The sequence below is a fragment of the Phacochoerus africanus genome, chromosome 2, assembly GCF_016906955.1.
Source record: "Phacochoerus africanus isolate WHEZ1 chromosome 2, ROS_Pafr_v1, whole genome shotgun sequence".
Lineage (NCBI taxonomy): Eukaryota > Metazoa > Chordata > Mammalia > Artiodactyla > Suidae > Phacochoerus > Phacochoerus africanus.
The window spans coordinates 117,462,002-117,489,702 of record NC_062545.1 but is presented as its reverse complement, the minus strand read 5'-3'; the positions used below and the strand labels follow the sequence as shown (position 1 = coordinate 117,489,702).

Sequence of the window (27,701 nt, the reverse complement as noted above, 5' to 3'; positions counted from 1 at the left end):
AATAAGCTACATGGATATATTGTGCAATGTGGGGAATATAGCCAATATTTTATAATAACTATAAATAGAGTATAACCTTTAAAAATTGTGGATTATGATATTGTACACCTATAACATGTAATTCTGTATAACAACTATACTTCAATTTAAAAAAAGGAAATTGCTCTGTAGAACAATGCAGTGGTGAAAATGGAAATCTACTCATTTGTTAAAATCCATAGAATTGTACATCACAGTGAATTGTACATACACAAATTTTAAAACAAATCAGCCAGTACATCCATACCATGCACTACCACTCAGTAATAAAAAAGAATTAGCTACTGATACATCCAACAACTTGGATGAATTTCAAGAGCATTATGCAGAGTAAAAAAAAAAAAACCCATTCAAAAGGTTACAGACATATGATTCCACTTGCATATGGAATCACAGACACAAATGTTTATAGACCATTCTTGGAATGACAAAATTATAGGGATATAGAACAAATTAGTGGTTGCCAGTTACACCAGGGGTTGAAAGGAATGTATGATTATAGTGTGGTAGCATGAATGAGGTCTTGGTGGTGATGGAATAGTTCTGTATGTTGAATGAGGTGGTGGTTGCATAAATCTACATGTGTGATAAAATGACACAAGTATATATGCATAGCATAGAAATGCCATTTTCCAGGGTCTGATACTAAACTATAGTTATGTAAGAAGTAACTATGTGGGAATATTCAAGGGCACAATGGACTTCTCTGTACTATCTTTGCACCTTTCCAAGGATCTGTAATTATTTCAACATTGAAAAAAAAATCAACCAGATGTGGGGGAAGAAAAGAATGCACACTGTGACAAATTAACTATATTTATTCAATCACATAACCACAGTGAAGGAAACAGGTAGGAGTGGACATAGTGACTTGGGAAAACAGTGTTTGACTTGATATTTTAAGACTAAGGACAAAAAGAACTATACTCAAGTCTGTATTGCAGTAAGTAAATTTGTCGTTCAGAGGTGCAAGTTAGCAATGCTGGAATTTTATCTGTATACTATGATTGAAATAATAAGTGAATATATTGTAGACAATGAGAACCAGCTTTCTTTTGTTAGAAGAATGTAACTACAAATAAGACTGAAATGACCCCTTGGGTGCCAGATTAGTCAGCACCAATATAGCCCATGGTTTTCTAATAAATATATGCAGATAGTCACAAAAGTAAACACAGATGTGTGTGTGTGCGCACTGGTTAGTGTAGACTTATATTTTAGTTCCTGGAGGGAGTAGAGCAGTAAAACCCCAGTAATAATAAGCACACCTATCGTTCAGACATTGCTTTCTAAATACCATTCTCCAATAAAAGGAACCAAGTATTCTTGGAGAACTGTTTGATTTCAAGGCAATGTAAGGAAAGAATAAGCTGGACCTGAAACATCTTGTGGAACCAGAAAGCAGGAAAACTCAAAAACAAAAACAAACAAACAAAGCATGATGTCAGAAAGGCATAGCAGACAACTTGAAAAGAGTTTCCAAAAGTCAAAATTCGAACAACTAGAGGAACAAAATAAATAACAACGCTAGTGGATTATAAACAAAAGTATTTAAAAAATCAATGAATCCACATAGATATAAATAAATAAATATATAATATACAGGGAAAGGGGTCAACTCTTTCTTACAGAAAAATTCCAATTAATAAATGAAGAGGGAATAAATCAAATCAGAAATTACCATTAAAACCCAAAAGTAATAATTGTTAAAGGCAAGATTCACCAATGAATACTAATATTAGTGTGCAAAATTTAAATAAAAACAGGATATGTGCATAGTCTCAAAGCATCTCCCTCATAATATTTAGTATTTACAAACTGTAAAATAATTCTAAAGTATAAAACTTTACATAGGGGAATCCTGATAACACATTAACCAAGTGATCAAGGCTAACAGCAAGTATAATACATACCAACATCATGTACCCCCAATACAAAATGCAAAGGGCATTAATGTCCCCAATAAATTGCTTTTAAATTAATCAGAAGGGAGATTTTCCTGGGTAGGCCTGACCTAAACAGGTGAGCCCTAACAATGACAGGGAGTAACAGAAGTCAGTGCCCTGTGGACCTTATGGAAGCAAACTGCATGTACAGAGAGGGTCATGTGGCAGGGAATGTCACAACCTCTGGAAGACAAAACCTCAGTCTTAGAGCTACAAGAACAGGAATTCTGCTGGCAACTTAAATGAGGTTAGAAGAAGCTCCAAGATCTAGATGAAAATGCATCCCAGCAATACCTTGATTTCAGCCTTGAAAATGAGCGGACAATCCAGCTACACCGTGCCTGGATTTCTGACCTACAGAAATTGTGAGGTAATAAATGGGTGTAATTTTAAGCCACAAAGTTTGTGGCAATTTGTTACACAAATAATAATATAACAACATAACAAATAAACTACAGTTTTCAAAACTGTTAAGATCATCAAAGACAGGGAAAAGCGAGGAACTCTCACAGACTGGAGGAGGCTAAGGAGACCTGACAACTAAATTAAGTTTGTGATTCTGGAACAGAAAAAAAGATGTTAGTGGAAAAACTGATGAAATTTTAATAAATCCCATAGTTCAGTTAACAATACTGTACCAAAGTTAATTGCTTCATTTTGATAACTGTTCTCTGATTACATTAGATGTTAACATAAGGGGAAGTCAAGGGTATTCAGGAATTTTTATTTTTGCAACTCTTCCATAAATCTAAATTTATCTCAAAAACTTAAAAATATGCCTATTTCCAAATTCCATCTAATGCAAAGACCTGGAACCAATGATAACCCAAGATTAATAAGTGTCTCTAACACTTACAACTGAAATATTTCCCTAAATATTATTTCCACTAAATGGTAACAGAGCTTCTTGGTACAATGGCCAATTCCAAGTGTGAGGCAAGAAATTTATAAGATAAGCCTTATATTAGGGTTTTCCAGAAAAACAGAAACAACATAATAAGGAATCAGGCTCAAGAAATTATGGAAGCAGGCAAGTCCCAAGATCTTCAGAGTGAGTTGGAAAACTAGGGACCAAGGAAAGTCAATGGTTTAGTTCCAGTCAAAGTTCCAACGTCTGAGAGCCAGGGGTGTAGTACCTGTCTGAAGGCTGGCAGGCTTGAGATTCATAGTTGATGTCTCAGTTAAAGTGTGAAGACTGGAAAAAAGCTAATATCCTAGTTGGAAGGCAATCGGGGAGGAGCAGTTTCCTCTTATTTGGCCTTTTTGTTCTATTGAGACTTTCAATAGATTGGATGAGGCACACCCACACAAGGAAGAAAATATGCTTTACTTAGTGTGCTAATTTATATGTTAACCTCATCCGAAGCCACCCAGAATAATGTTTGACCAAATATCTGGGCACCCCATGGCCCAGTCAAATTGACACATAAAATTAACCACCTCTAGTCCATAACATTTTGTTCTGACAAAAAGCAAGGAAGCCATCATAGATTACAGGAGTCTTCTCTAAAGGACACAAAAGCAATAAAAGGGCATCCACTGGCCAAAGGCAGGACAACATGAGCACAAAAAAGAATAATAAATGCAATTAATTCAAGTATATAAAGACCCATGAGACCATAAAGATATATTTGCTTTTTAGGGCCACACCTGTGGAATATGGAGGTTCCCAGGCTAGGGGTCTAATCAGATCTGAGACGTATCTGCAACCTACACCACGGCTCATGGCAATGCCAGGTCTTTAACCCACTGAGAAAGGCCAGGGATCGAACCCACAACCTCACAGTTCCTAGTCAGATTTGTTTCTGCTGTGACATGATGGGAACTCCCCGTCTTTTGTTTTGTTTTTTCATAAAGATATTCTTTTAAAAAGTCCAAAGCTAAAGAAAACTTTAAAAAACAACACAGGCATACCACAGTGGAAGTAACTAGGGCACCAATTCTTACTCTCAAAATTAGCTAATCTCCTTTTCCAGTAAAAACCATATTTCAGGATACCAAATTACCCTTGTTGACAAGGGAAAGTTCTTTACAGAGGAATTTCAGCTACTTAAATGTGTAAGGAACAACAAAATTAGAAAATCAGTGTTTTGCAAGCCCTGATGAAGAAAAAGCTTCCTTGGTAAAACCATAGATTAAAGTATGATGGGGATCTTTACAATGGAGGAACCAGGCTGTCTCACTAAACCCACTGATTAGCATTAGCATCACTTAACACAGAACAACCATGTATGTGCCTGCTGGTAGGATATAATTAACATCAAGGACAGCATGACCATGGAATGACTGCCAAAAAAGTTGCATCTAAAACTAATCATGCTTTTAGGCTAACTTTCACTTAGAGGAAAAGAAGTAAAGGAACCACTGAGGAAGCAAACAGATGAATTCAGAAAGTGAGATATCCTATCAAAAAACTGGCCTAGCCGCTTTAACAAGTTAAAAAAATAAAACTGAAAAAATAAAGCACAAGGGCTGTTTTAGATTAAAATGGACCTGATAAACCCAAATACACTGTATAAACCTTGTTTGGATCCTGATTAAAAGAAACCCAGTAAAAGCAGTCTTGACACAATCAGAGAAATTTTATTATAGAATAGTACTAAATGATACCTAGAATTTACTTACTGATAAATTCTATTAGGTAAGATAATGGCATTATGCTGCTGCTATGTAAAAAAAAAAAAAAAAGAACCTATTTTGTAAGATGCACATCATAGCATGAACAAGAGAACTGATACAGTATCTGGGATTTTATTTAAAATTAAAGTGAGTTCCCTTCGTGGCTCAGTGGTTAACGAATCCAACTAGGAACCATGAAGTTGTGGGTTCGATCCCTGGCCTCACTCAGCGGGTTAAGGATCCAGCATTGCTGTGAGCTGTGGTGTAGGTTGAAGACTCGGCTCAGATCCCACGTTGCTAGGGCTCTGGCATAGGCTGGCAGCTACAGTTCTATTTGGATCCCTAGCCTGGGAACCTCCATATGCCGCAGGTGTGGCCCTAGAAAGACAAAAAAGACAAAAAAATAAAATTAAAGAAAATTAAAGAAAAATGAGTATAAAAAAGAAGAGGAAAAAATCTAATCCCAAGGATTTTCTTGCTCAGGATTAAAAAGTCAAGTCTAAGTTATAGGGATAAAGTAGAAAAATTAAATAGCTTAAAATCTCACCAGGGGATTAAAGACAGAAAAGGAATATTAAGGGAGTTTGGGAGACTGCTGTAAGCTAGTGACCACTCAAGAAAAGAATCCAGTAAACTAGCAACAATCTACACTACCTTGAAGATGACCAGGTGCATTTAAGTGCCAGACACACTCAAACCACCAACCCAGTTAGAACACAAAACAATATGACACGGGGTCTGAAATCTTGTTACATGAAGTCAGGGAGTTAACAGTCCCTGACGAGTAGCATTTCTGATGTAGGCAAGACAAAAATGTAGGTGAAAGGGGAAAAAAAACAGGTAAAAGGAGACACTGTACTGAAACCTCAAATGAGCTACCAAATTTTAGTACGTTTCCACCTTTTGCTAATATACATATGATTTATGTAGCACCATGTCAGTCCTGGTTAAACTAAGTATACAGGGTCAAAGGAGGAACTAATGATGTAAGCCTTGATGTCTACCCAAAAATGAGGAAGGTGGTGGTCTTCTCCCCTCCTCACTTTTTCTTTTATTATAAAAATGTAGCCCTCTTTTTTGGGGGGACTGCTGCTGCATTCCCTTGCTAGCCGCTTGTGTCTTTCAGGATCCTATACTAATAAACTTATTCTTTGTCTGCCACTTCACTGAATTCTTTCTGCAATAAGACAAAAGAACCTGAGCTTCAGGAAGTTCCTGACACCAGGTGAGCAGTTTCAATTAAAAGACAGTGGGTTCAAGTTTCCTCCTAAGTCAGGGATCATGGGTTCAAGTCCCATGCAGGTGGATTGAGTCCCAGCCCGTGGGTTCAAGGCTAGCCCTTGCATTCAAATCTGAATCTGAGTTTTGGCTGGGTTCGAGGCCCACCTGAAAAGGACTGAGGTTTTATAAGCTTCTGGAATTTGGAACTCAGAGGATGAATATCACTTTTAAAACTTGTTTTTACCATTCCCCACAATATCTTAAGAATTTTGCACAGCAGGCACACACACACACACACACAAAACCTGAAACATTAAAACACCTTTTTCACTTTTATGAGAACTCATGTCTTTTCTTATTGGCTTCCCTTTTCCTATGTCCCTCATCCCTTAAAGTATTAAGAAATTCCCAATGAAAAACTGTCTCCATACTTTAGGAGCTATATACATACATACATACTGTAAGTGAATTCTTCAAGGCAGTATTTCAAAAATCAAAAATACAAGTAAATTTGGAATTCCCATCATGGTGCAGCAGAAATGAATCTAACTAGGAACCATGAGGTTTCATGTTCGATCCCTGGCCTCGCTCAGTGGGTTAAGGATCTGGCGTTGCCGAGAGCTATGGTGTAGGTTACAGATGAGGCTCAGATCTAGCATTGCTGTGGCTCTGGCGTAGGCCAGCTGCTACAGCTCCGATCAGACCCCTAGCCTGGGAACCTCCATATGCCGAGGGTGCGGCCCTAAAAGGACATAAGACAAAAAAATAAATAAATAAAATTTGTATCTTATACATAAGTGTTCATTTTTAACCACTTAATAACATACAAGTTTAATCTCAGTAAATTCAAAAAAGGCATTCTTAAATTTTTGTCTTTAGAATTTTATGGAAAGCAAATGAATTATGAGAACAAACTGTGGAAGTTAGTAATTACAGATTTCATATTTATGGAAAAAAACAAAAAACAAACAAACCTGAGTGCTTAGTCTGCTCCAGGCACTATTCTAAGGTCTTTGCCTGTATTAACTGTTTATTAAAACAATCTTATAAAGTAGGTACTATTATTGTTCTACTTTACAGATGATGCAGAGAAGTAAAAGCAACCTACCCAAGGTTCCACAGCTAACACAAACATTATTAGGATTCCAAGACACGCAGCCTTTAAAACCCCAGCTCTTTAACTCTACACTGGGCTGACTCACAGTGAGGCGTCCTTTGCCTGATGCTTAGTCTATCCACTCAATTCCAGTATTGTTGATTTTCATTGTTTTCAAAGAGAAAATGAAAGGAAAATGATGCAAAAATGAACAGTAAAACTTACCTTTTGAATGGCCTCTTCCATATCCAACTCAAACTGCTCATTCTGTAGTAATCTGAGGAACCTTTTGTGCTCAGCCCGGTCATCATTCTCATTCCGCACCATTTGGTCCCTGACTTGATTCTGTAGCTTTTTTAGCGCCTCAACATGCAATGTTTTGCAATAGTTTGCATCTACTAATTTCTGATGCCTTTCACTGAAGCTCAAAGTTCTCCTCTTGGAAGCCTATAATGAGGGGGAAAAAAAAGCATACCTTGGTATTTTCTATCTAATTTTTTAAAAACACATTGATTGCAGCCCTCAAATACAAAAGAAACAAAAATAGTTAACAGTAATAAACGAAAGCTTTTGGCGTCTTTCCTAAAATGAAATATGCCTTAATAAAAAAAAGCAAATGTAAACACATGATATATCAATGCAGTACGTACTATTACTACTCCCCCTCTTACAAATGAGGCATGAAAAGTTAAAGCAACTTGACTCAAGTTTCTTCAGCTAATAAACAGCCCCACTAGAATTCAAAGACGTGCAGCTGGGCTCTACAGACTCAGCTCTTTACCACTACGCAGGTAATCCTTCTCATTCCACCCACTTCTCTTTCCCCTATGGCCATAAATTGCTGTTCAAAAGTTAGCCAGGCTTTTCTAATACACATTTAAAAGGTCAACCTGCTGCTATTCATTTATTCGCGCTCTCTGGGACTTTCATTTACACTCATTTATACAGCGGTTCTTAAAACATTTCTCAAGTTCCAGAAATGTGAGAAACAACATTTTTTTACCAGGCAGATCTAATATAGTGTGGGAGAAATGCAAAAAAAAAAAAAAAAAAAGGCTGGAAGCCACCGGTGGCGTCCCTTAAATAATAGCACCTGAAGTCCTGAAAGCAAGTAAAACTGTCTTTCGCACTTAATTCTCAGATTAGGCACTAATCTCAGTTTGGCTCTAAACTACAGTACATCAATAGACAAGTAGTTCGGAGACCCCCGACAGGCTCACCATCTTGGCAGACGAAAATCCTCCTTTCCCGCTCCCGCGGCCTCCACCTCCTCCGGTAAACCGCAAGGCCTCAGTTCTCTCTGGCGTTTACGAGGTCTCCTGGCAACAGCCTCCGAGGCTCCAACTCAAACAAAGCAGACGCCAGAAGGCCGCCACCTCCTATTGGACGCAGCACTATCCAATCAGCGCTGAGCTTCCTGGGAGGCCGGCTGGACAGCTACTTTCATAGGTCTAAAGGAGACAGGCGGGAGGTTCAGAGGTACAATGAGGTAATCCCTTTGCAGTCTGTTGGGAGGCCAAGGTTTCTCTCAAGCTATTAGCTTTGGGTTTGGGTGGAGTTGAGGGCAAAGCTGAGGTGTGGAAACTGTTTACAGAGAAATATGCAAACTCCTGTCCAAAATAGGGGGCTAAAGTCACTTTCTATGCACATGACCGTACTGCAACCTCAATGCATTTTCTGCCATTTCCACTTTCGTCCTTAGCAGTGGGAGGCAGGGTCAGTCTCCCTTGCTGAGTTACTGCACTATGCTTAGCGCGCGTTTCCTGGAGCCTTTGCCTCACCACCACCCCACCACCACCACCCGCCCTCAGAAGATGTTGGTAAATTTTGGGAATAAAATGTATAGGCTACATGGATCTTACTCTGCTATGTAACACATGGTAAGAGACCAGATAGATGATGGAAGGATGCTGGTTAGGTTTTTTTTTAAAGTTAGACACTAAAGTCCGTTTTAAATGCAAGGATTTAAGAACAAGAATGGGTAGAGAAATTGGTCTAATATATTGATTTTAGAGAAGACTTATTTAGAAAACTTGTCAAAACTAAGAAAAACATTTTTTACGGTAGTGTGAGAATTTGGCTTAGTTTGTGCTAGTTTGATGTTCATTTTGGGTAGTAATATGTCTGCTTAAAGATTAATGATAAGTAGGACTTCTAGTTTCAGCTCCAAAATGTTAAAAACGTGTAAGTTATTACTTCCATCTTTAATACCAGAAAAAGCTGGACAAACTTGAAACTTTGTGAGCTGAGGTCATAGGGGAACCCACCACCCTGAAATCTGGGAAGAGTAAACCCAGAGTGTCACAGTCACAACTCTCTTACTTACCTGGAGCAGAAGCCCCTGAAGCTATGAATTAGAAATAATTAAACGGTAACTTTCATGGATTGCTGGAGGCTGAATGTGGTTGGAATCAGTGAAACTAGCGTAGGCTGCTGTGTTAGGGAGGCCTCCACACTTCCTCCAGGAATCTCATGGGCTTTTTTCCTCCAATCTCAGTAGTTCTCAGAGTGAAGACCCAAGAAAGATCTCCTGCGGCTTCCACCAGGGGCAGGGGGGCGGGTGAAGAATCATTGTGAAATATGTCCAGAGACTTCTCCACAATAAAGGTCTGCTTTCCAGAGGATAAGATTTTACCAGAGCCTTATCCCACCTGGGGCAAAGAAAGACACTTCTTTCCCTCCAGCCTCCTTCAGCCTTCCTCTCTCACCTAAGTGGAGAGCAGGGATCTAAGAAATAGTTGTGAAGATCACACCCCAGCGGCACAGCTCTCCTAAAAATTTTAATCACAAAATTATGGAATAGTTCCCCTTTCCCACACTTTATCACCAAAACAACAGTGCTCCAGTGTAATAACAGTTGATTATAGCTGAAAGTCCTACAAAACAGAATTCTTAGGGAATCCAAGGAAAACAGGAGACGAAAACAAAAGCAGAGGAATTTGAACCCTCTAGAACCTCAGCTATAGCAAACATTAAACACAGCCCAACTCCTAGAAATATAGTTTTGGAGAAAAAAAAAAAAAAGCACTCTTAAGCCATGTTTACTTCAGTTCCTGTTACCCAACATAACACATGTAGCTATTAACAACAAATTACAAGGCTAAAGGCAAATTGTTGGGAAGCAAGTAAAACACAGTTTGAAAGGCAAAGGAAACATCAGAACTAGACTCAGCTATCATACACATTTGGGATTAAACAGGAATTTAAATAACTATGATTATTATGCTGAGGTATCTGCTAGAAAGTGTGGATAACGTACAAGAACAAAAGGGTAATGAAAGCAGAGAAATGGAAACTATATGAAAGAATTCAAATGAAATTCTAGAAATCAAAAACACTATGACAAATGAAGAGTGCCTTTCATAGGATTATCAGTAGACTGGGCACTACTGACGAGGGAATCAGTGACCTTGAAGTTATGTAAATAGACACCTCCTAAACTGAAATGCAAAGAGATTAATAGCAAATAGATAACCCTAATGGGCTTTTAGACCTCACCTTAGACTCAAATTGTTTTCTAAAATTAGAAGTGGACTTTTACCAATGTGTGTGTGTGTGTGTGTGTGTGTGTGTAGGGGGAATATTGCCAATGTTACTGTCTTTGGAGAGTCTTATAAACCCAGTAACTACAAAAGTAAAATTGACTACAGTGTGTGTGGTACGAAATATTGTGAAATCAGGATGCAACTATTGTTTTCATTTAATGCCCCATTAGTCTAGCAATTTCGACAAGTCTCTACAAAAATCATGGCTTCTGAATAGCTTCTCTTAAAGTAGACTTTAATTAAAGCTTATTGGCTAGGCTGTCAGCAGAAATATTTTTGTTGTTGTTTTGAACACTGATGGATCTCAAGCATTTAAAATAGTGCTTGGCATATAGTAAGTCGTAAATAAATATTGGTTACATGAACAAATGATTGAAATTATATTACAGCTAGGCACATAGGAAAATGCTCTACCAGAAATAACTCTGAAGAAACTGTTCTTCATCACTTAGGGTTTTATAAATTTTACTTATATTTTCAAAGAGAAAATTTTGGTTTTGTTATTTTTTTCCCAAATCCATTGTTTTCTGTTCTTACCATTATTATTTTCTTCAATAAGTGGTAATTTGCTCCTGCTTAACAGCCAGGATGTGGGAAGAAGGGGGTTCTCTGTTATCCTGGTTCAGTCTCAGTATTTTAGACAGGTCTTGATACACTGGGTCTCTGGTTTGGGGGTTTATATATGAGAAATTTTCCTTAATGGTAGGTATCAGTGCTTTCTTTTGGCCTTTAAAGAAAGTCTAAAACTCTCAACCTGACCTCTAAAGGCTTGCATGTCTACCCCTTTAGGTTTCTTCAAACTTTGACCAAAATGTACTTCTCTGAGCTTTTTCCCGTCAGAGGGCCTTTGTATGTGTGGGTCTCTGCCCTTAATAAGAGTATTTGATAATGGAAAATCCACCCACAGTCTTGACAATGAGATAGCACATGCTCTGGATGTCAGAGAAGAAAAATAGAAGAAGCCTTGGTTCTTTATGACCACGGAGTTGCCATACCAGCCCTGGGCTGCCTAACTCATGACCTAATGCTCTCTGAAAGAAAAGTAAAATAGTTTGTCTAAGCTTCTGTGTCTTCTTCTTCACCCAGTATTCTATTAGTTATCAATGCAAGTTCTGATACAACCACTTTCTCTGTTTAATTTCATAGGTGAAAAATGATTAAGAAAAACAAGAATTTTTGCAGCATTAATTGCTTTTTAAAATCAATGTTTGATTTTAAAGATTATTAGTAGTTAGAGTGGGAAAACCTCTAATTCCCTTTCTCACATTTTGCTCTCTCCCTTCTTATCTACTAGAAGCTACTAGCCAGTTTCTTTCCTTTAATCCCTAAATCTCAGAGTCTTTTTTATATAATGATTTTTATTTTTTCCATTATAGCTGGTTTACAGTGTTCTGTCAATTTTATACTGCACAGCAAGGTGACCCAGAGACACATACATATATACATTCTTTTTTCTCCCATTATCATGCTCTGTCACAAGTGCCTAGACATAGTTCTCAGTGCTATACAGCAGGATTCCATCGCTTATCCATTCCAGAGGCAATTGTTTGCATCTATTAACCCCAAATTCCCAGTCCATCCCACTCCCTCCCCTTCTACCTTGGCAACCACAAGTCTGCTCTCCATGTCCATGATTTTCTTTTCTGTGGAAAGGTTCGTTTGTGCCATATATTAGATTCCAGATATAAGTGATGTCTTCTGGTATTTGTCTTTCTCTTTCTGACTTACTTCACTCAGTATGAAAGTCTCTAGTTCCATCCATGTTGCTGCAAATAGAATTGTTTTGTTCTCTTTTATGGCTAAGTGGTATTCCATTGCGTGTATATATACCATACCCTCTTAATCCATTCATCTGTCAATGGACATTTAGGTTGTTTCCATGTCTTGGCTATTGTGAATAGTGCTGCAATGAACATGTCGGTGCACATGTCTTTTTCAAGGAAAGTTTTGTCCGGATATATGCCCAAGAGTGGGATTGTGGGGTCATATGGTAGTTCTATGTATAGCTTTCTAAGGTACCTCCATAGTGTTTTCCATAGTGGTTGTACCAAGTTACATTCCCACCAACAGTGCAGGAGGGTTCCCTTTTCTCCACACGTTCTCCAGCATTTGTTATTTGTGGACTTATTAATGATGGCCATTCTGACTGGTGTGATTTGATTTGCATTTCTGTAATAATCGTTGATGTTGAGCATTTTTCTTGTGCTTGTTGGCCATCTGTCCATCTTCTTTGGAGAAATGTCTATTCAGATCTTTCGCCCATTTTTCAATTGGGTTGTTAGTTTTTTGTTGTTGAGTTGTATAAATTGTATATTTTAGAGATTAAACCCTTGTCAGTTGCATCATTTGAAAGTATTTTCTCCCATTCTGTAAGCTGTCTTTTTGTTTCCTTTTTGGTTTCCTTTGTTGTGCAAAAGCTTGTCAGTTTGATTAGGTCCCATTGGTTTATTTTTGCTTTTATTTCTCTTGCCTTGGGAGACTGACATAGAAAACATTTGTAAGGTTGATGTCAGAGAATGCTTTGCCTGTGTTCTCTTCTAGAAGTGTATTGGTGTCTTGTCTTACATTTAAGTCTTTAAGCCATTTTGAGTTTATTTTTGTGCATGGTGTGAGAGTGTGTTCCAGTTTCATTGATTTACATGTGGCTCTCCAATTTCTCAGCACCACATGCTGAAAAGACCGTCTTTTTCCCATTTTATATTCTTGCCTTCTTTGTCAAAGACTAATTGACCATAGGTGTCTGGGTTTATTTCTGTGTTCTCTCTTCTGTTCCATTGGTCTGTCTGTCTGTTTTGGTACCAGTACCACACCGTCTTGATGACTCTGTAATATTGCCTTGGGAGTGTTGATCACAGTTTTTGTTTGTTTTTTCTATTTTTTTTTTTTGTCACACCTGTTGAATATGTAAATTCCTAGGCCTGGGATCAAATCTGAGTCACAGCTGAGGCAAGACCGACTCTTTAATCCACTGCACCAGGCCAGGGATCGAATGCCACAGAATGTCACGCTGCCACAGAGACAATACTGGATCCTTAACCCAATGTACCACAGCAGGAACTCCTTGATCACAATTTTTGATTCTTGAATTTGTTCTCCAAAATATCAGTGCAATATGTTTGTCTAGTAATTTCATAACTCCTAGAGTCATGTCATTGCTGACTAAAAATTGGCACTTAATATCTGCCTCTACAAGGACTGAGTCATTAGCCTTTGCAGCCACTGACCTTCAACACATCCTAAAAGGAGTTTAGGGTGGAGATCCAGAATGAGGCACTCTGTGCTCTGGGAAAAAAAATTGGCAGAACGTGCTTTCAGATAGTTAAAAGTTTCAGGAGACAGTTTTGTGAGTCCAAATTCTTGTATCTTCTCCTATGTAGAAATGTATGAAAATCATTAATGGAGACATCTGTTCCTCATGACTAGAGGTAACCTTCTGAAAAAAATGTGTGCTTGACTGCACGCATCCCCTTCACGGAAAATCACATATTATACTGACCTTCCCCACTACCCTTTTGGAGCAGTTCCTCAGAGCTATGTGAGATGCTGTCTCCTAAGCTACATATCTCATTTTGCCCCAAATAAAATTTAACTCACAACTCTCACACTGGCTTTTTTTTTTCAGTCAACATCATTTAAAAATTGGATAAACATGCCTTTTATATTTTCAAATACTCCATAGATAAAAATGTTGAGTAGGAGATCCTGTCATGGTGCAGCAGAAATGAATCCAGCTAGGAATGATAAGGTTTTGGGTTTGATCCCTGGCCTCACTCAGTGGGTTAAGGATCCGGCCTTGCTGTGAACTGTGGTGGAGGTCACAGACATGGCTCAGATCTGGCATTGCTGTGGCTCTGGCGTAGGCCAGCAGCTTTAGCTCGGATTGGACCCCTAGCCTAGGAATCTCCATATGCCATGGGTGCGGCCCTAAAAAGACAAAAAAAAAAAAATGTTGAGTAAGACTAGGAGAACACAGAACCCTGACATGTGCCACCTAGAGTATCTCTCCGGGTGGAACTAGATCAGCAAACTTTGAGGATGATCAATCAACTATTTACCAATGCACAAATTTTACTAGTATTCTACCAATATTTCTATGCCTTTCTACAAGAATTTACTGAAGGAATTCTCCAAAGAGACTTCTCTAAAGTCTAGATAACATCATGAGTTTTTTCATTTCTTTATCTACGTAACACAATATATTTGATTGCTTGGCATCCAAGTGACAAATTCTTTGGTTACATAGATAGATTCAGGTCAACATTATATGAAATGCTCACAGATCAATAAATATAAACATCTTTGAAACATTAACAAGGTACAAATCTGATCATTAAGTGTTTAGTTGCTTGATAAACTTTACCATGTTCAATTGACTTCTAATGCACAATAGTATATTAGTTTTTGCAAGAAAATATTTGTAACTTTGACTACTCATTAATCAAATATACAAAGTAGTTCACTCATTGGTACATAGATTATCTGTTTCATCAGGCAATTAAATATATCGGTACTACTTGCTTTTTAAGATACACAATTAACATTTCAGAACACCACACACAGCAATAGTTTAAATGCATTACTAATCATCTAAATTTACTAAATTTTTGTTATCACAGAACCTTCAACATATCATAGCTTAATAAAAATATAATGAAGAATAAACATTGTATTTAGAATGCAGTAATTTGAGTGTTAAGAGGATCAGAAGGATAATTCAGATGGGGAATCTATTATGTAGGAGGGGGGAAAAGCACTGCATTTAGTCAGTATAAATGAACTAAGGGAAAATCACTTAGGTCATCAGAAATTATGAGACAGACACACACACACAAAGGATTTGTGGAAAGGTTACCATGCTTTTAATCACCATAGTAAGGGGAGCTGAAAAATTAATACACTTCTCACCAAGGAGAATTCAAGTCTTCAGTCATAGAGTACTCACACTGCACTCCTGGTTGCCCTGGCAAAGAGACCTCCACCTTAAGATAATGGCATTATAATATGAATAAAGAGCACTAATGAAGAAACAGTGATTAAAGGTCAAGCCAAATATAATCAAATTAAAGCATGCAACAGTCACCTTGAAAGAAATTCCTGTAAAAAAAGGTGTATACTGTTGGTGCTTGAACAACATGGATTTGAACTGCAAAGGTCTACATATACAGGGATTTTTTTCAATAAATATATACAGTACTACAGTATCACTGGTTGGCTGAATCCGCAGATGCAGAACCACAGATACCGAGGGCTATACTATACATGGAGCATCCATCAATTTCGATATCCAAGGCAGTTCCTGGAAACAACTGCCTACAGACACCCAAGGACCACTGTATGGGCAGAGACTGAGACCATGACAAAAAGAATGCAAAGCACAAATAAAAAGCTTCGCCTGAGTTCTCTTGTGGTGCAGTGGGTTAAGGATCCCATGTTGTCATTGCAGGAGCTTGGGTTGCTGCTTGGGTTTGATCCATGGCCTGGGAACTTACACATGCAGTGGATGCAGAAAAAAAAAAAAAAAAGCTTCCCATGAGACTTGAAAGAATTTCTGGGACTTGCAAATTTTGCTCCCCTCTCCATCCTGGGGTTACATCACATTGTGCATATCAACATTACCTCCACTGCTCTACTCATTGGCAATACTGTCTGAGAAGAACAGAAAGTACTGGTGTTAATGTATAAATTGCCCTGCGATGAAGCCTGCTGCAGATTTCTTGACATAACCATCTCCCCAAAGGGTTAGGTTCCTTGTAGTGAAGGTAAGAAATGAGGACAAGTTTAGGATATAACAGGTCTAATAGCATGGAAGTTGTTAACACCTAGTAATGAATTGTTATGCAGCATCGCAAAGTATTTTAGCAAACAAGGATGCTCTTCATTATTTTTTTCTTCTCGAAGACCTTTGGCTCTAGGAATAATTTTGGTTACAGCTCCTTGTGTTCAGTCCACATACTGAATGCAAGGAGCTATAATGGGTATTATAGAAAGATTCTATGGTAATTTATGCAATTTAATAGGGAATCTGTCAAAGAAAAAGATTTTTGGCTGAATGTCCATCTAAAGCAGATATGCTTTTATAAATTTAATTTTTATTTAATATTGGAGCATAGTTAATTTACAATGTTGTGTTAGTTTCATGTATACAGCAAAGTGAATCAGATATAGATATATAGATACATAGATATAAATATATATACACACAGATAGATATAGCTGTATAGATATAGATATATCCATTCTTTTTCAGATTATTTCCCACATAGGTTATTACAGAATATTGAATAGAGTTCCCTGTGCTATACAGTAGGTCCTTATTGGTTATCTATTTTATATATAGTAGTATGTATAGGTTAATCCCAAACCCCTAATTTATCCCTTCCCCCCATGTTTCCCCTTTGGTAACCATACGTTTGACATCTATGAGTCTGTTTTTGTTTTCTAAGTCCATTTGTATAATTTTTTAATGATTTCACATATAGATGATGTCATCTTGTATTTGTCTTTGACTTACTTCACTTAGTATTATAATTTCTAAGTCTATGCATGATGCTGCAAATGGCATTAGTTCATTTATTTTTATGGCTAATATTCCACTGTATATATGTACCACATCTTCATCCTCTCTTCTTTTGATGGACATTTTGGTTGCCTCCATGTCTTGGCTATTGTAAATAGTGCTGCAATGAACACTGGGGTGCATGTATCTTTTCAGATTATGGTTTTCTCTGTATATATGCCCAGAATTAAGATTGCAGGATGATATGGTAGCTCTATATTTAGTTTTTTAAGGAAACTTCATACATTACACCATTGGTTATACTAATCACATTCCCACCAACAGTGTAGGAAGTTTCCTTTTTCTCCATACCCTGTCCAGAATTAATTGATTGTAGACTTTTTGATGATGGCCATTCTGACTGTCGTGAGATGATACCTCATTGTAGTTTTTGCATTTCTGCAGTAATTAGCAATGTTAAACATCCTTTCGTGTTATTAGCCATTTGTCTGTCTTCCTTAGATAAATGTCTATTTATATCTTCTGCCCTTTTTTATTGAGTTGAAATATATATATTTCTGCTCATATATATATATATATGAGCTGCATGAGCTCTTTGCATATTTTGGAGATTAATCCCTTGTCAGTGGCTTCATTTGCAAATATTTTCTCCCATTCTGAGAGTTGTCTTTTTATTTTGTTTATAGTGTCCTTTGCTGTGCAAAAGCTTGTAATTTTAATTAGGTCCCACTTGTGTATTTTTGTTTTTATTCTAATTACTCTAGGAGGTGGATCCAAAAAGTTATTGCTGTGATTCATATCAAAGGGTGTTCTATGATTTCCTCTAAGAGTTTTATAGCATCCAGCCTTGAATTTAGGTCTTTGATCTGTTTTGAGTTTATTTTTGTCTACAGTGTTAGAGAATGTTCTAATTTCATTTTTTTACATGTAGCTATCCTTTTCCCCCAGCACTATTTATTGAAGAGACTGTCTTTTCTCCACTGTGTATTCTTGTACTATTTGTCATAGAGTAATTGACCTTAAGGGTTTGGATTCATTTCTGGATTTTCTATCCTGTTCCATTGATCTATACTTCTGTTTTTGAGTTAGTACCATGCTGTTTTAATGACTGTAGTTTTGTGGTATAGTCTGGAGTCAGGGAGCCTTATTCCTCCAGATCCATTTTTCTTTCTCAGGATTGATTTTGCTATTGGGGTCTTTTGCGTTTCCATTCAAATTTAAAAAAAATTTGTTCTAGTTCTGTGAGACATGCAATAGTAATTTGATAGGGATTACATTGAATCTGTAGATTGCCTTAGGTAGTATAGTCCTTTTGACAATATTGAGTCTTTCAATCCAAGAGCATGGTATATCTTTCCATCTGTTTCATCTTCAATTTCTTTCACCAACATTTTTTAGTTTCCAGAGTACAGATCTTTTACCTATTTAGGTATACTTATTCCTAGGTATCTCATTTTTTTGATGCAATGGTAAAGGGATTTTTTCCCTGTACTTTCTCTTTCTAATCTTTCATTGTTAGTGCATAGGAATGCAATGGTTTTCTGTATATTAATTCTGTATTCTGCAACTTTACTGAATTTATTGATGAGCTCTAGTAGTTTTCTGGTTGCATCTTTAGGATTTTCTATGTATAGCATCATGTCATCTGCAGACAGTGACAAGTTTACTTCTTCTTTTCCAGTTTGGATTCCTTTTATTTCTTTTCCTTCTCTGATTGTTGTGACTAGGATTTCTAAAACTATGCTGAATAAAAATGGCGAGAGTGGACATCTTTGTCTTGATCCTGATCTTAGAGGAAATAAAGACCAATTTAATCAATTACAACAATTAGCTGATTTTACCTAAAGAAAATTACCCTAAATTTTTTTAAATTAATAGACTTTGTTTTTTAGAGCAGTTTTAGGTTTATAGAAAAATTGATAGAATACAGGGCATTCTGATACATCCCCTCTTCCCTCCATACCCACACAATTTCCACTATCATTAGCACCATGCATTTGTTAAAACTGATGAATCAAAATTTATACATTATTCACAAAACTGCATAGTTTTCATGAGAGTTTTCTCATTGTTTTGTACAGGTCTATGTGGATTTTAACAAGACATGCATAATGTCATGTATCCACCATTACAGTATCATACAGAATAGTTTCAGTGTTCTAAAATCCCATGTGGTCCACTTATTCATCCTTCTCTCCTTCCACCCAAGCCCCTGGAAACCATTAATATTTCTGTCTTTATAGTTTTGATTTTCCAGAATGTCATATATTTGGAATTATACAGAATATATCTTTTTCAGACTGACTTCTTTTGCTTAGCAATATGCCTTTAAGTTTCCTCCATGTCTTTTCATGAGTTGATAGCACATTTATTTTTATCACTGAATAATATTCCATTGTATGACTTTTGTAAAAAAAATAATGATCACATTTAAAGATTTCTCATGACAAATTATTCCTATCATAAGTGATATTTCATTGTTAAGGAAGGATTTATGCCCTCCTAGCATTAAGGAGAAATCTTCTGGTTCATTTCCCTTTGCAATATAGCTTTTCACTTACATGTCTAGATTAAAGGTCTAGACTACTGAAGGGAAAGAGCTTTCCCTAATAATAAATGATGGATTATACTGATTAATGTTCCCCAATAGTTACAACATAACAGGGTTTAACATATCAGAGTTGCTGATCTGAAATAAGGCATAAGTATACACTCTAAGTTCTAACTATACAGTAGAAATTATTTACAAAATTGTATTGCTTTATAAAATGAAGCAATTAGAATAGAACAGTTTTTCTTTGTGTAGAAAAATGCCCAAATCTAATCTAATTTGCTGCAGCTGGACACCACCTGCAGATGACTGTTTAAGTACTCTGAACGTTACACACTTATCTTTTAAATATTGATAATGCCATTTTTCATTTCCTCGACATGAAATCCCACAGGGAATAATTATGCTAATAAACCTTAATGATTCTTGCAAATAAATGATCAAACCAAATTGCTTCTGTTGATTTATATTAATGGATGCCTTTAGGACGAGATTTGCCAGTACGGTGCTGCCTCTTGAATCTCAATTCATCTTATTTAGCTGAAGAGTGTACATAGTTTGTTAAATAGATGAAGTGTTTAAAATATAATGTGTTTGTGCAGTTTTTGCACTTTGTAATGTTCAAGCATTACCATCTTGCCTTGTGGCAAATCTGCATTTAATGGTTTCATTGTATATAACTTTCTTTTGTACTTTCTCTCTCTGTTATGCACTTAGACAATGACTACTTTCTGGTTGATTCAGGATAGTCCAGCTTCCATATGTTGAATTATTGTTTTATTAAAATAACAAAATCTGTTTCTGGATATTTTAGCCACCACAAGCTGGGAATCACATTGACTATGTGAAGATGTGATCAAGTGTCAAATAATTGAGGGGGAAAAGGGACCCTATTAAATGGCCTATTTGTTGCCCCATTTAAACCTAGATTAGTGGTTCTCTCCTTTCCTGCTCCCATTTTCACTCTTGCTCTGGCATCCTCGCCAAGTCTATAGAGACCAGGAAGTTGCTATCTTTGTGAATTTTTAAGTAAAATAACTGCAGAATTGTTACATACTCATTCCTAGGACTGGAGAACACTGTACAGAGAGAATCGTTATTCATTGTGGCTATGAACACAATTTTATCTGAGTAATTTTGTAAAAAGCCACTTTTATTTAAACCACCATAAAATTGGGGGAAAATGACCTTCATCCAGGTAATTGCCTTTTGTCATTTTTTGTGCAATGCACATCAAATTCTAAGCATAAGAGAAAACCAAAACGAGACAAACAGTTACACAGAATCGAATGAAAGTGATTTAAATTAGTAGTAAAACAGAGGATTTGCATATATAAAAATCATACATACAAAAATAGGGTATGGAACTTATGACGTGAAGTAACAGTTGCTTAGGGATTTGTCATGTGATGCAGAGAGACTAATCTGGTTAGTGATGAAGCAAAAATGACCTTAAATTCATTGTGAAGAGCGGAGGTGTCCCTTTCTGAATTATAAAGCTCAATGATTTTTAAAAGTATGTGTATACATATTAACATATTTATATATATATATATAAACTACCTCTATAAAGGAATTTTTTCTTTTCTTAACTTTAAAAAAAGTGCCTACTTTGATTAAATTTGGTATTTTATGAGTTTTTCTAATTAAAAATTAACCAGACCAAAAATTTGAAACCACTGCATGCATTATTTTATTCATTGTAAAATTTTCTATTTAGCACAAAAAAAAAAAAGAAAAAGAGAGAATGATTCAAATATGCAATGAAAGGGGAGTGATTAAAGTAAATGATCTCACATCAGCTCTGTACCTAGAGAAATGTGGGTGTGTCGAGGGCTGGAGGGCAGGCCAGGGACAGGTGGCTTGTAGGGAGCCTAAGCACCCTCATAGGAAAGGAGAAAGGCACTCAGAACCTGAGGAGTAACTCTAAGGTCCTCTGGGAGGAGGAGGGACATGATAAACCTCCAGGAGGAATGACAGCTGAGGAAGGCAGCTAGCTACCTGTGGAGGGAGAGTCAGCGGGCCCAAGCTGGCTGGGAGCACTGGAGCCAGACAAAAGAGCATTGGTATGAGGCAGGTACTAAGTTCTGTCCTCAGACTGAGGCCTATTAGGCCCATTGCCAGGAGACAGGGAAAGGAAGGGAGTGGGAGGGGGATAAAGGAAACAATGATTTCAATCCTAATTTTAGAATCAGTCAGTGCCAAGGAATCCAATTTTAGATAACAGATACACTTATGGGAATCCAGGCAACAGATCCTTCCATACAACCCTTCTCCCTGGAGACTGTCTTCCAATTCAGGGCTTCTTGCCCACACACCAACACGGGGTTCAACACATAGAGGGGAAAACCTTTATTATCACAGGTCTTATCATATAAGATGCTGCTGGAAGAATGACAGAATAACCAGAAAAATAAGGTGACTATGGCCTGTAAGGAAACATCAGTTATAAATGTAGACAAAAAAGGAAGAATAAAAGAGTGAATAGAGGAGTTCCCATCGTGGCTCAGTGGTTAACGAATCCGACTAGGAACCATGAGGTTGCAGGTTCAATCCCTGGCCTTACTCAGTGGGTTAAGGATCCGGCGTTGCCGTGAGCTGTGGTGTAGGTTGCAGACACGGCTCAGATCCCGGCGTTGCTGTGGCTGTGGCATTGGCCAGTGGCTACAGCTCTGATTTGACCCCTAGCCTGGGAACCTTCATATGCTGCAGGAGCGGCCCAAGAAATGGCAAAAAGACAAAAAAAAAAAAAAAGAGTGAATAGAGCCAGAAGCGAAAAGAGCATATTTCCTTGCTTTCTATAATTATTTAATGTTTCATTGGATCTCTAGTTATTTTTATATTAATATATCCATGGCAATAGTTATCTGCTGTACACCTTTCAATAATAGCAAAATTACAAACCACGAAGGCTAATCCAACCCCTTGGTTCTTAAAAATCCATTATGGTACCTGACATCTGGTGAACTGAATTGAGCTAATGTATTTCATTGACTCTGCAGCATATCAGTGGTAGGATGCACCATTATTTCATTCATCAGTAAAAAAGAAAAAGACCTGCCAATTACACTGGCACATCATCACTTTTCAGACCTATCCCAATTTCAGAAAAGTTAAAATGAAAAAGCATATCTTAGAATCTAAGAAAATACGGATTTTTTTCATGGAGTAGCATAGATAAGAAACTGCAATAACAGGAACTACAACAACCATTATTATGAAGCGGCCACCAGCAAAGTAGGATCCTAATTCTTGTTCAAGTTTTTTTTAATCCCTCCTTGACATCAAGCAGAGCATGTGCTATACTCTGCATCAGCTAGTATCTTCTGAGATGCAGAAGCTGAGACAATTGTTTGATCAAGACATTTATTTTCGGAAGGGTCTGTAAAGGATGAGGAGGTAGGGGAAGTAGCGGAAAGCAGGGAGAGCCTCCAGAACTGACACAGTTCTGATACCTGTCAAAGGAGAGAAGAAATGAGAAAGGAGGAACCTCGAACTGTAGCACAATTGAGAAAGTCCTGCCAGGCTAATGGGGAGTGCCCCAACAAAGACTTCCCAGTAGAGATGCCCCAAAATACTGGGTCATGCTCAGGTATTGGCTGGGAGCAGCTTCAGAAGAGCCGTGGCAAGGATGCTGCTGCAGAGCCGAATATGGAGCAACCAGAGGTTCTTGGACACCCACTCTCTTTGCAGTAGGTTCTCTTGGAGGGAGATTTGAGCAGGGCACCGCTGTGGCTGCCATCATGACATGACATGTGGCATGCCACCATGCTTCTCATATTTATAGTAGCTGTGTCATTTCCTCCAATCTTCGCATGTGTCATCTTTGTCGTCATAAGTACCCTACTGATATATTCTTGAAAAACTGTCTACAAGTCAGTTTTTACTATTTACATTTTGTTGTTGTTTTTCGTTTTTCTTTTTTTGGCCACCCTGCGGCATATGGAGTTCTCCGGCCAGGGATCAGTTCTGACCTACTGCATTTGCCACAGCTGCTCAACACCAGATCCTTTAACCCACTGCTCTGGCCAGGATAAAACCTGTATCCTGGCACTGCAGAGACACCAACAATCCTATTGTGACACAGTGGGAAGTCTTTATAATCAGGCCATCAAATCCTTAAGGGATGGCATGGCCTGCAAGGTCCTATCAGGATTAGATGTCATTCACACCATCAAACTGGGACCCCCTTTTTCCACATGGCTGCTCCTGTCTCCAGGGCTCCCCTGTTGAATGTGCAGATTAGGACATGACCCCTCCCTACTTCCCCCTTTGCTGTATAAACGTTATGGAACCAACTTCATATTTTAAAAACAAATGCTTGGAAACTCTTGCAAGGACACATTCATAAGATGAATTCTCAGAAACATCCATGTTCAAATAATATTTCATGATCAGATGCAAAGAAACTCATAAAAACTTTAAGGATGCAATACTGAACCTATTTACAAGACAGTGGCAAGGACAGACCATATCTTTGACCTTGAACAAGTCTTTTAACCTCCCTGATATGTATTTCCCGCACAATAAAATGAAGAGGGTGGGTGAGATGAACCTTGAGGCCTCTTCTAGTACTAACAGTGTATGAAATAAAAGTCAACTTAGAGATTAATTGGGTTTCTCAGCCTCAAGCAATTAATTACACTGTCATTGCCCTTTAACAGACCCATCACAGAAGAAAATTAGATTCAAACGACAGATTTTAATCTTCACCAACTCATGTTGATTTTAAGTCCAACACATTTTTTAAAGATTTGCAAATTAATGCTTTCACAAAAGGTTCAATAGCATTCTGGATGAGGAATTGACCCAATATAATACTGAGGCCATTCTTATCCATTAAAAAAACACTACCAGAGTTTTATAAAATGATAGACAGTGATTTTGTGAAATTCTTTACCAGTTTCTGAAGTGGTTAAGGACATCTGATCAGGGACTTTAGCTCTGCCCACATCTAATTGATCTAATTCTATTATTTTTCAAAAATTTTTCTTGGCCTTCTGTGTTTCCTTACCTAGTGTTTACCTCAGGTCAACACTGAATTATTAATAGAAAACATGTTGGTTAATTTTCTAGCCAAAAAAAATCATTTTTTTATTTCCAGTCCATAAGGAAGTAAATTTTTACATTATCTTCCTTTTAATGCCTATTCATTTAAATAATGCAATAGTTTCCTACTTTTTCCTTAAATATCATAGTTCATATCTAGTTTAGATTTTAAAAATCAAATCCCACAACTTTTAGTTTATTGAACTTTGATTTCCGATATCTAGGTTCTACTTTTGTGTCATGTCCACTTGCATTGGTAATATTGCTGACATTTGAAAAGATATAGAGAATAATATGATACCATATTTTCATAACTCGACATAAGAAAAGCTATGGAAGCTGTTTTGCGCATGTGTATACATCTTCCTGTCTCATTTCTTCCTTCTAGAGATAATGCTATTCTGTGTTTAATAGTATTTATCATTCTCATGCATGTCTTTATACTTTTAATACCATGAATCAGCCTCTAAAAATATGTGATACTGTTTTGCCTTCTTTCATGATAAAACTAAGCCGTAATTCCCCAAATTGCTTTTAATTCTGCATCACATTTGTAAGATTACTCCATGGTAGTACGCATACATCTACTTAATTTTCTCCAAGCTATGGTTCGTATTTTTAACTCTCTCTAAAATCCCTCTTAAAGCACAGAAATTTTAAGTCCAATGTAGTCAAATTTATCAATTATCTCCTTTATGTTATATGGTGTGTTGCCTTATTTAAGCAGTCCTTTAATAATGTGAGTTCATAGAGTTTTTATGATTCATCTATAATTCACCTGGGATTTATAAATCTTTTCTATAATGTGATGTAATTGTACAATTTTATCATTCCTTTGCACATATGGATAACCATTGTCCCAACATCACTGTCTTTTCCTAATAATCGACAATGTACCAATTTCATGGTTTTCAATCCTATATGTTTCTAATAATACTTTTATAGAATAATATTATTATATAAAATTATAGTAATACTTTACTGGATTTGTTGTTCTTCAGACTTTCTTGGCTATTCTTTGCCCACAGTTTGTATATATAAATTTAGATTTCCCTTGCTAAGTGCCATGGAAAAAAATTGTTGGGAATTTGATTGGAATTTCATTGAATCTATGGATCAATTTGTAGAAAATTCAATGCTTTTATGATAGTATGTTCTCCTATCCATGTACACAGTACACCGCTATAATACCTTGTTAAAAATCTTTTAAGGTTTGTAATTTTCTTTATAAAGATATCATACCTCTTTTTGATAAGTTTATTCCTAGGTACTTTAAATATTTTGCTGCTGTATAAATAATATTGATATCATTTAAGGTTCAAGTAGGAAACAGCACTCTCATTTGGGTCATTTACTCTGATGTAGGCAGGATTTAAGGAAGCCAGAAATTGTACAGTACCGAGGGGTGAGTTAATTCTGGGGAACTGTTATCACTCCTAAACCTAAAGCCAAGGGGAGAAGGCAATTTTCCTGAACCTGAAGACAAAAACTGCTACATGATTGGAGTTCCCACTCCAGCTCAGGGGGTTATGAACCCAGCTAGTATCCATGACAATTTGGGTTCAATCCCTGGCCTCACCCAGTGGGTTAAGGATCCAGCGCTGCTGTAGTGTAGGTTGCAGAGGTGGCTCAGATTCACGTTGCTATGTCTGTGGCATAGGCTGGCAACTGCAGCTCCACTTTGACCCCTAGCCTGGGGACTTCCATATGCTGCAGGTGCAGCCCTAAAAAGAAAATTAAAAAACTGCTACATGATTGACAAGAGCTAGGACCTTTGGTCCAGGGATCCAGCCAGCCAGGAACAACTTCACAGAGAGAGAGGTGAGGCAATATAATCCCCATCCTCTTTTAGCCCTTCTTTGATCTCCTGCCAGTGAAACTAATAAGCCAAAGAACAAGGGAGCCTCTTATCTATCACAAGTTAATAAAGGCATTACTAAACATGGACAACAGTGGTGAGACAATTTGGAAAGACAAATATGTCATGTACTCTATCTTTTACAAAGTTAATTTTCTGCTTATTGCTGTTATACCGGAATGCAAACTGTTTCTGTATACCGACTTTATATCCACTAGACTTGCTGAGTTCCATTTAAAATTCTAATCACTTATCTGTAGATTCTCTTTAGTTTTCACGTTTATAAACTTTTCATTTTCTTTTCTTTCCTCTCCAACTCTTTTTTCTTCCTTATTGAACTGGATAGAACCTACAATGAAATGACAGAAAGAAGAACTAAGAGGGACGATCTTAACTTACATGTTCGACATCTCACCTCAAAGTGTGATGTTTACTGCAGACTTTGCTTTTCGCTTTTATTATTGCAAAAGCAATAATTGCAATTTATTAGAAAGTAAGAATATATAGAAAACTAAATATAAGAATGAACACTATATTTCCTAACCCAGAGATTATGACTACTAACACCTTAGTGAACCATGCACATACATACTTACGGATTTTTAAGAGAAGGAATTATACTGTATATACTGTAATATACAATTATGCAGTGGAAACTGCTTTTTACATTGTGTTTTATTCCCTTGCTTGTTTTTTGTTTTGTTTTGCTTTTTTTTTTTTTTTTTTTTTTGTCTTCTTGCCTTTTCTAGGGCCTCACTCGTGGCATATGGAGCTTCCCAGGCTAGGGGTCTAATTGGAGTGGTAGCCGCTGGCCTACACCACAGCCACAGCAACGTGGGATCCAAGCCAGGTCTGTGATCTACACTACAGCTCACGGCAATGCTGGATCCTCAACCCACTGAGCAAGGCCAGGGATCGAACCCACAACCTCATGGTTCCTAGTGGGGTTCATTAACCACTGAGCCATGACAGGAACTCCTGCTTTTTTATTAATTTATTTTTTATTATTTCCCCCAACACCCTTCCCCCCCCCCCACTGTATAGCATGGGGACCCAGTTACACATACATGTATACATAATTTTTTCTCCCATTGTTGTGCTGCATTGTAAGTATCTAGACATTGTTCTCAATGCTACACAGCAGGATCTTTTGTTAATCCATTCCAAAAGCAATAGTTTGCACCCTTTAACCTCAAGCTCCCAATCCCTGCCACTCCCTCCCCCTTGGCAACCACAAGTCTGTTCTCTAAGACCATAATT

General features: G+C 37.3%; 2 protein-coding genes across 2 annotated transcripts in view; one reads left to right on the top strand and one right to left on the bottom strand.

Annotated features, from left to right (window-relative positions):
- The window catches only part of MNS1 (meiosis specific nuclear structural 1), a 54,230-nt gene extending 45,973 nt beyond the window's left edge, over positions 1 to 8,257 (bottom strand). Inside the window, 2 exon segments of the mRNA XM_047766279.1 lie at positions 7,147 to 7,368; positions 8,142 to 8,257. Of these exon segments, the coding sequence (XP_047622235.1) occupies positions 7,147 to 7,368; positions 8,142 to 8,144 (225 nt within the window). The 5' untranslated portion in view covers positions 8,145 to 8,257.
- Positions 1 to 27,701, top strand: part of TEX9 (testis expressed 9) — a 302,725-nt gene that overhangs the window by 239,368 nt on the left and 35,656 nt on the right. The gene's annotated exons all lie outside the window — the stretch shown is intronic.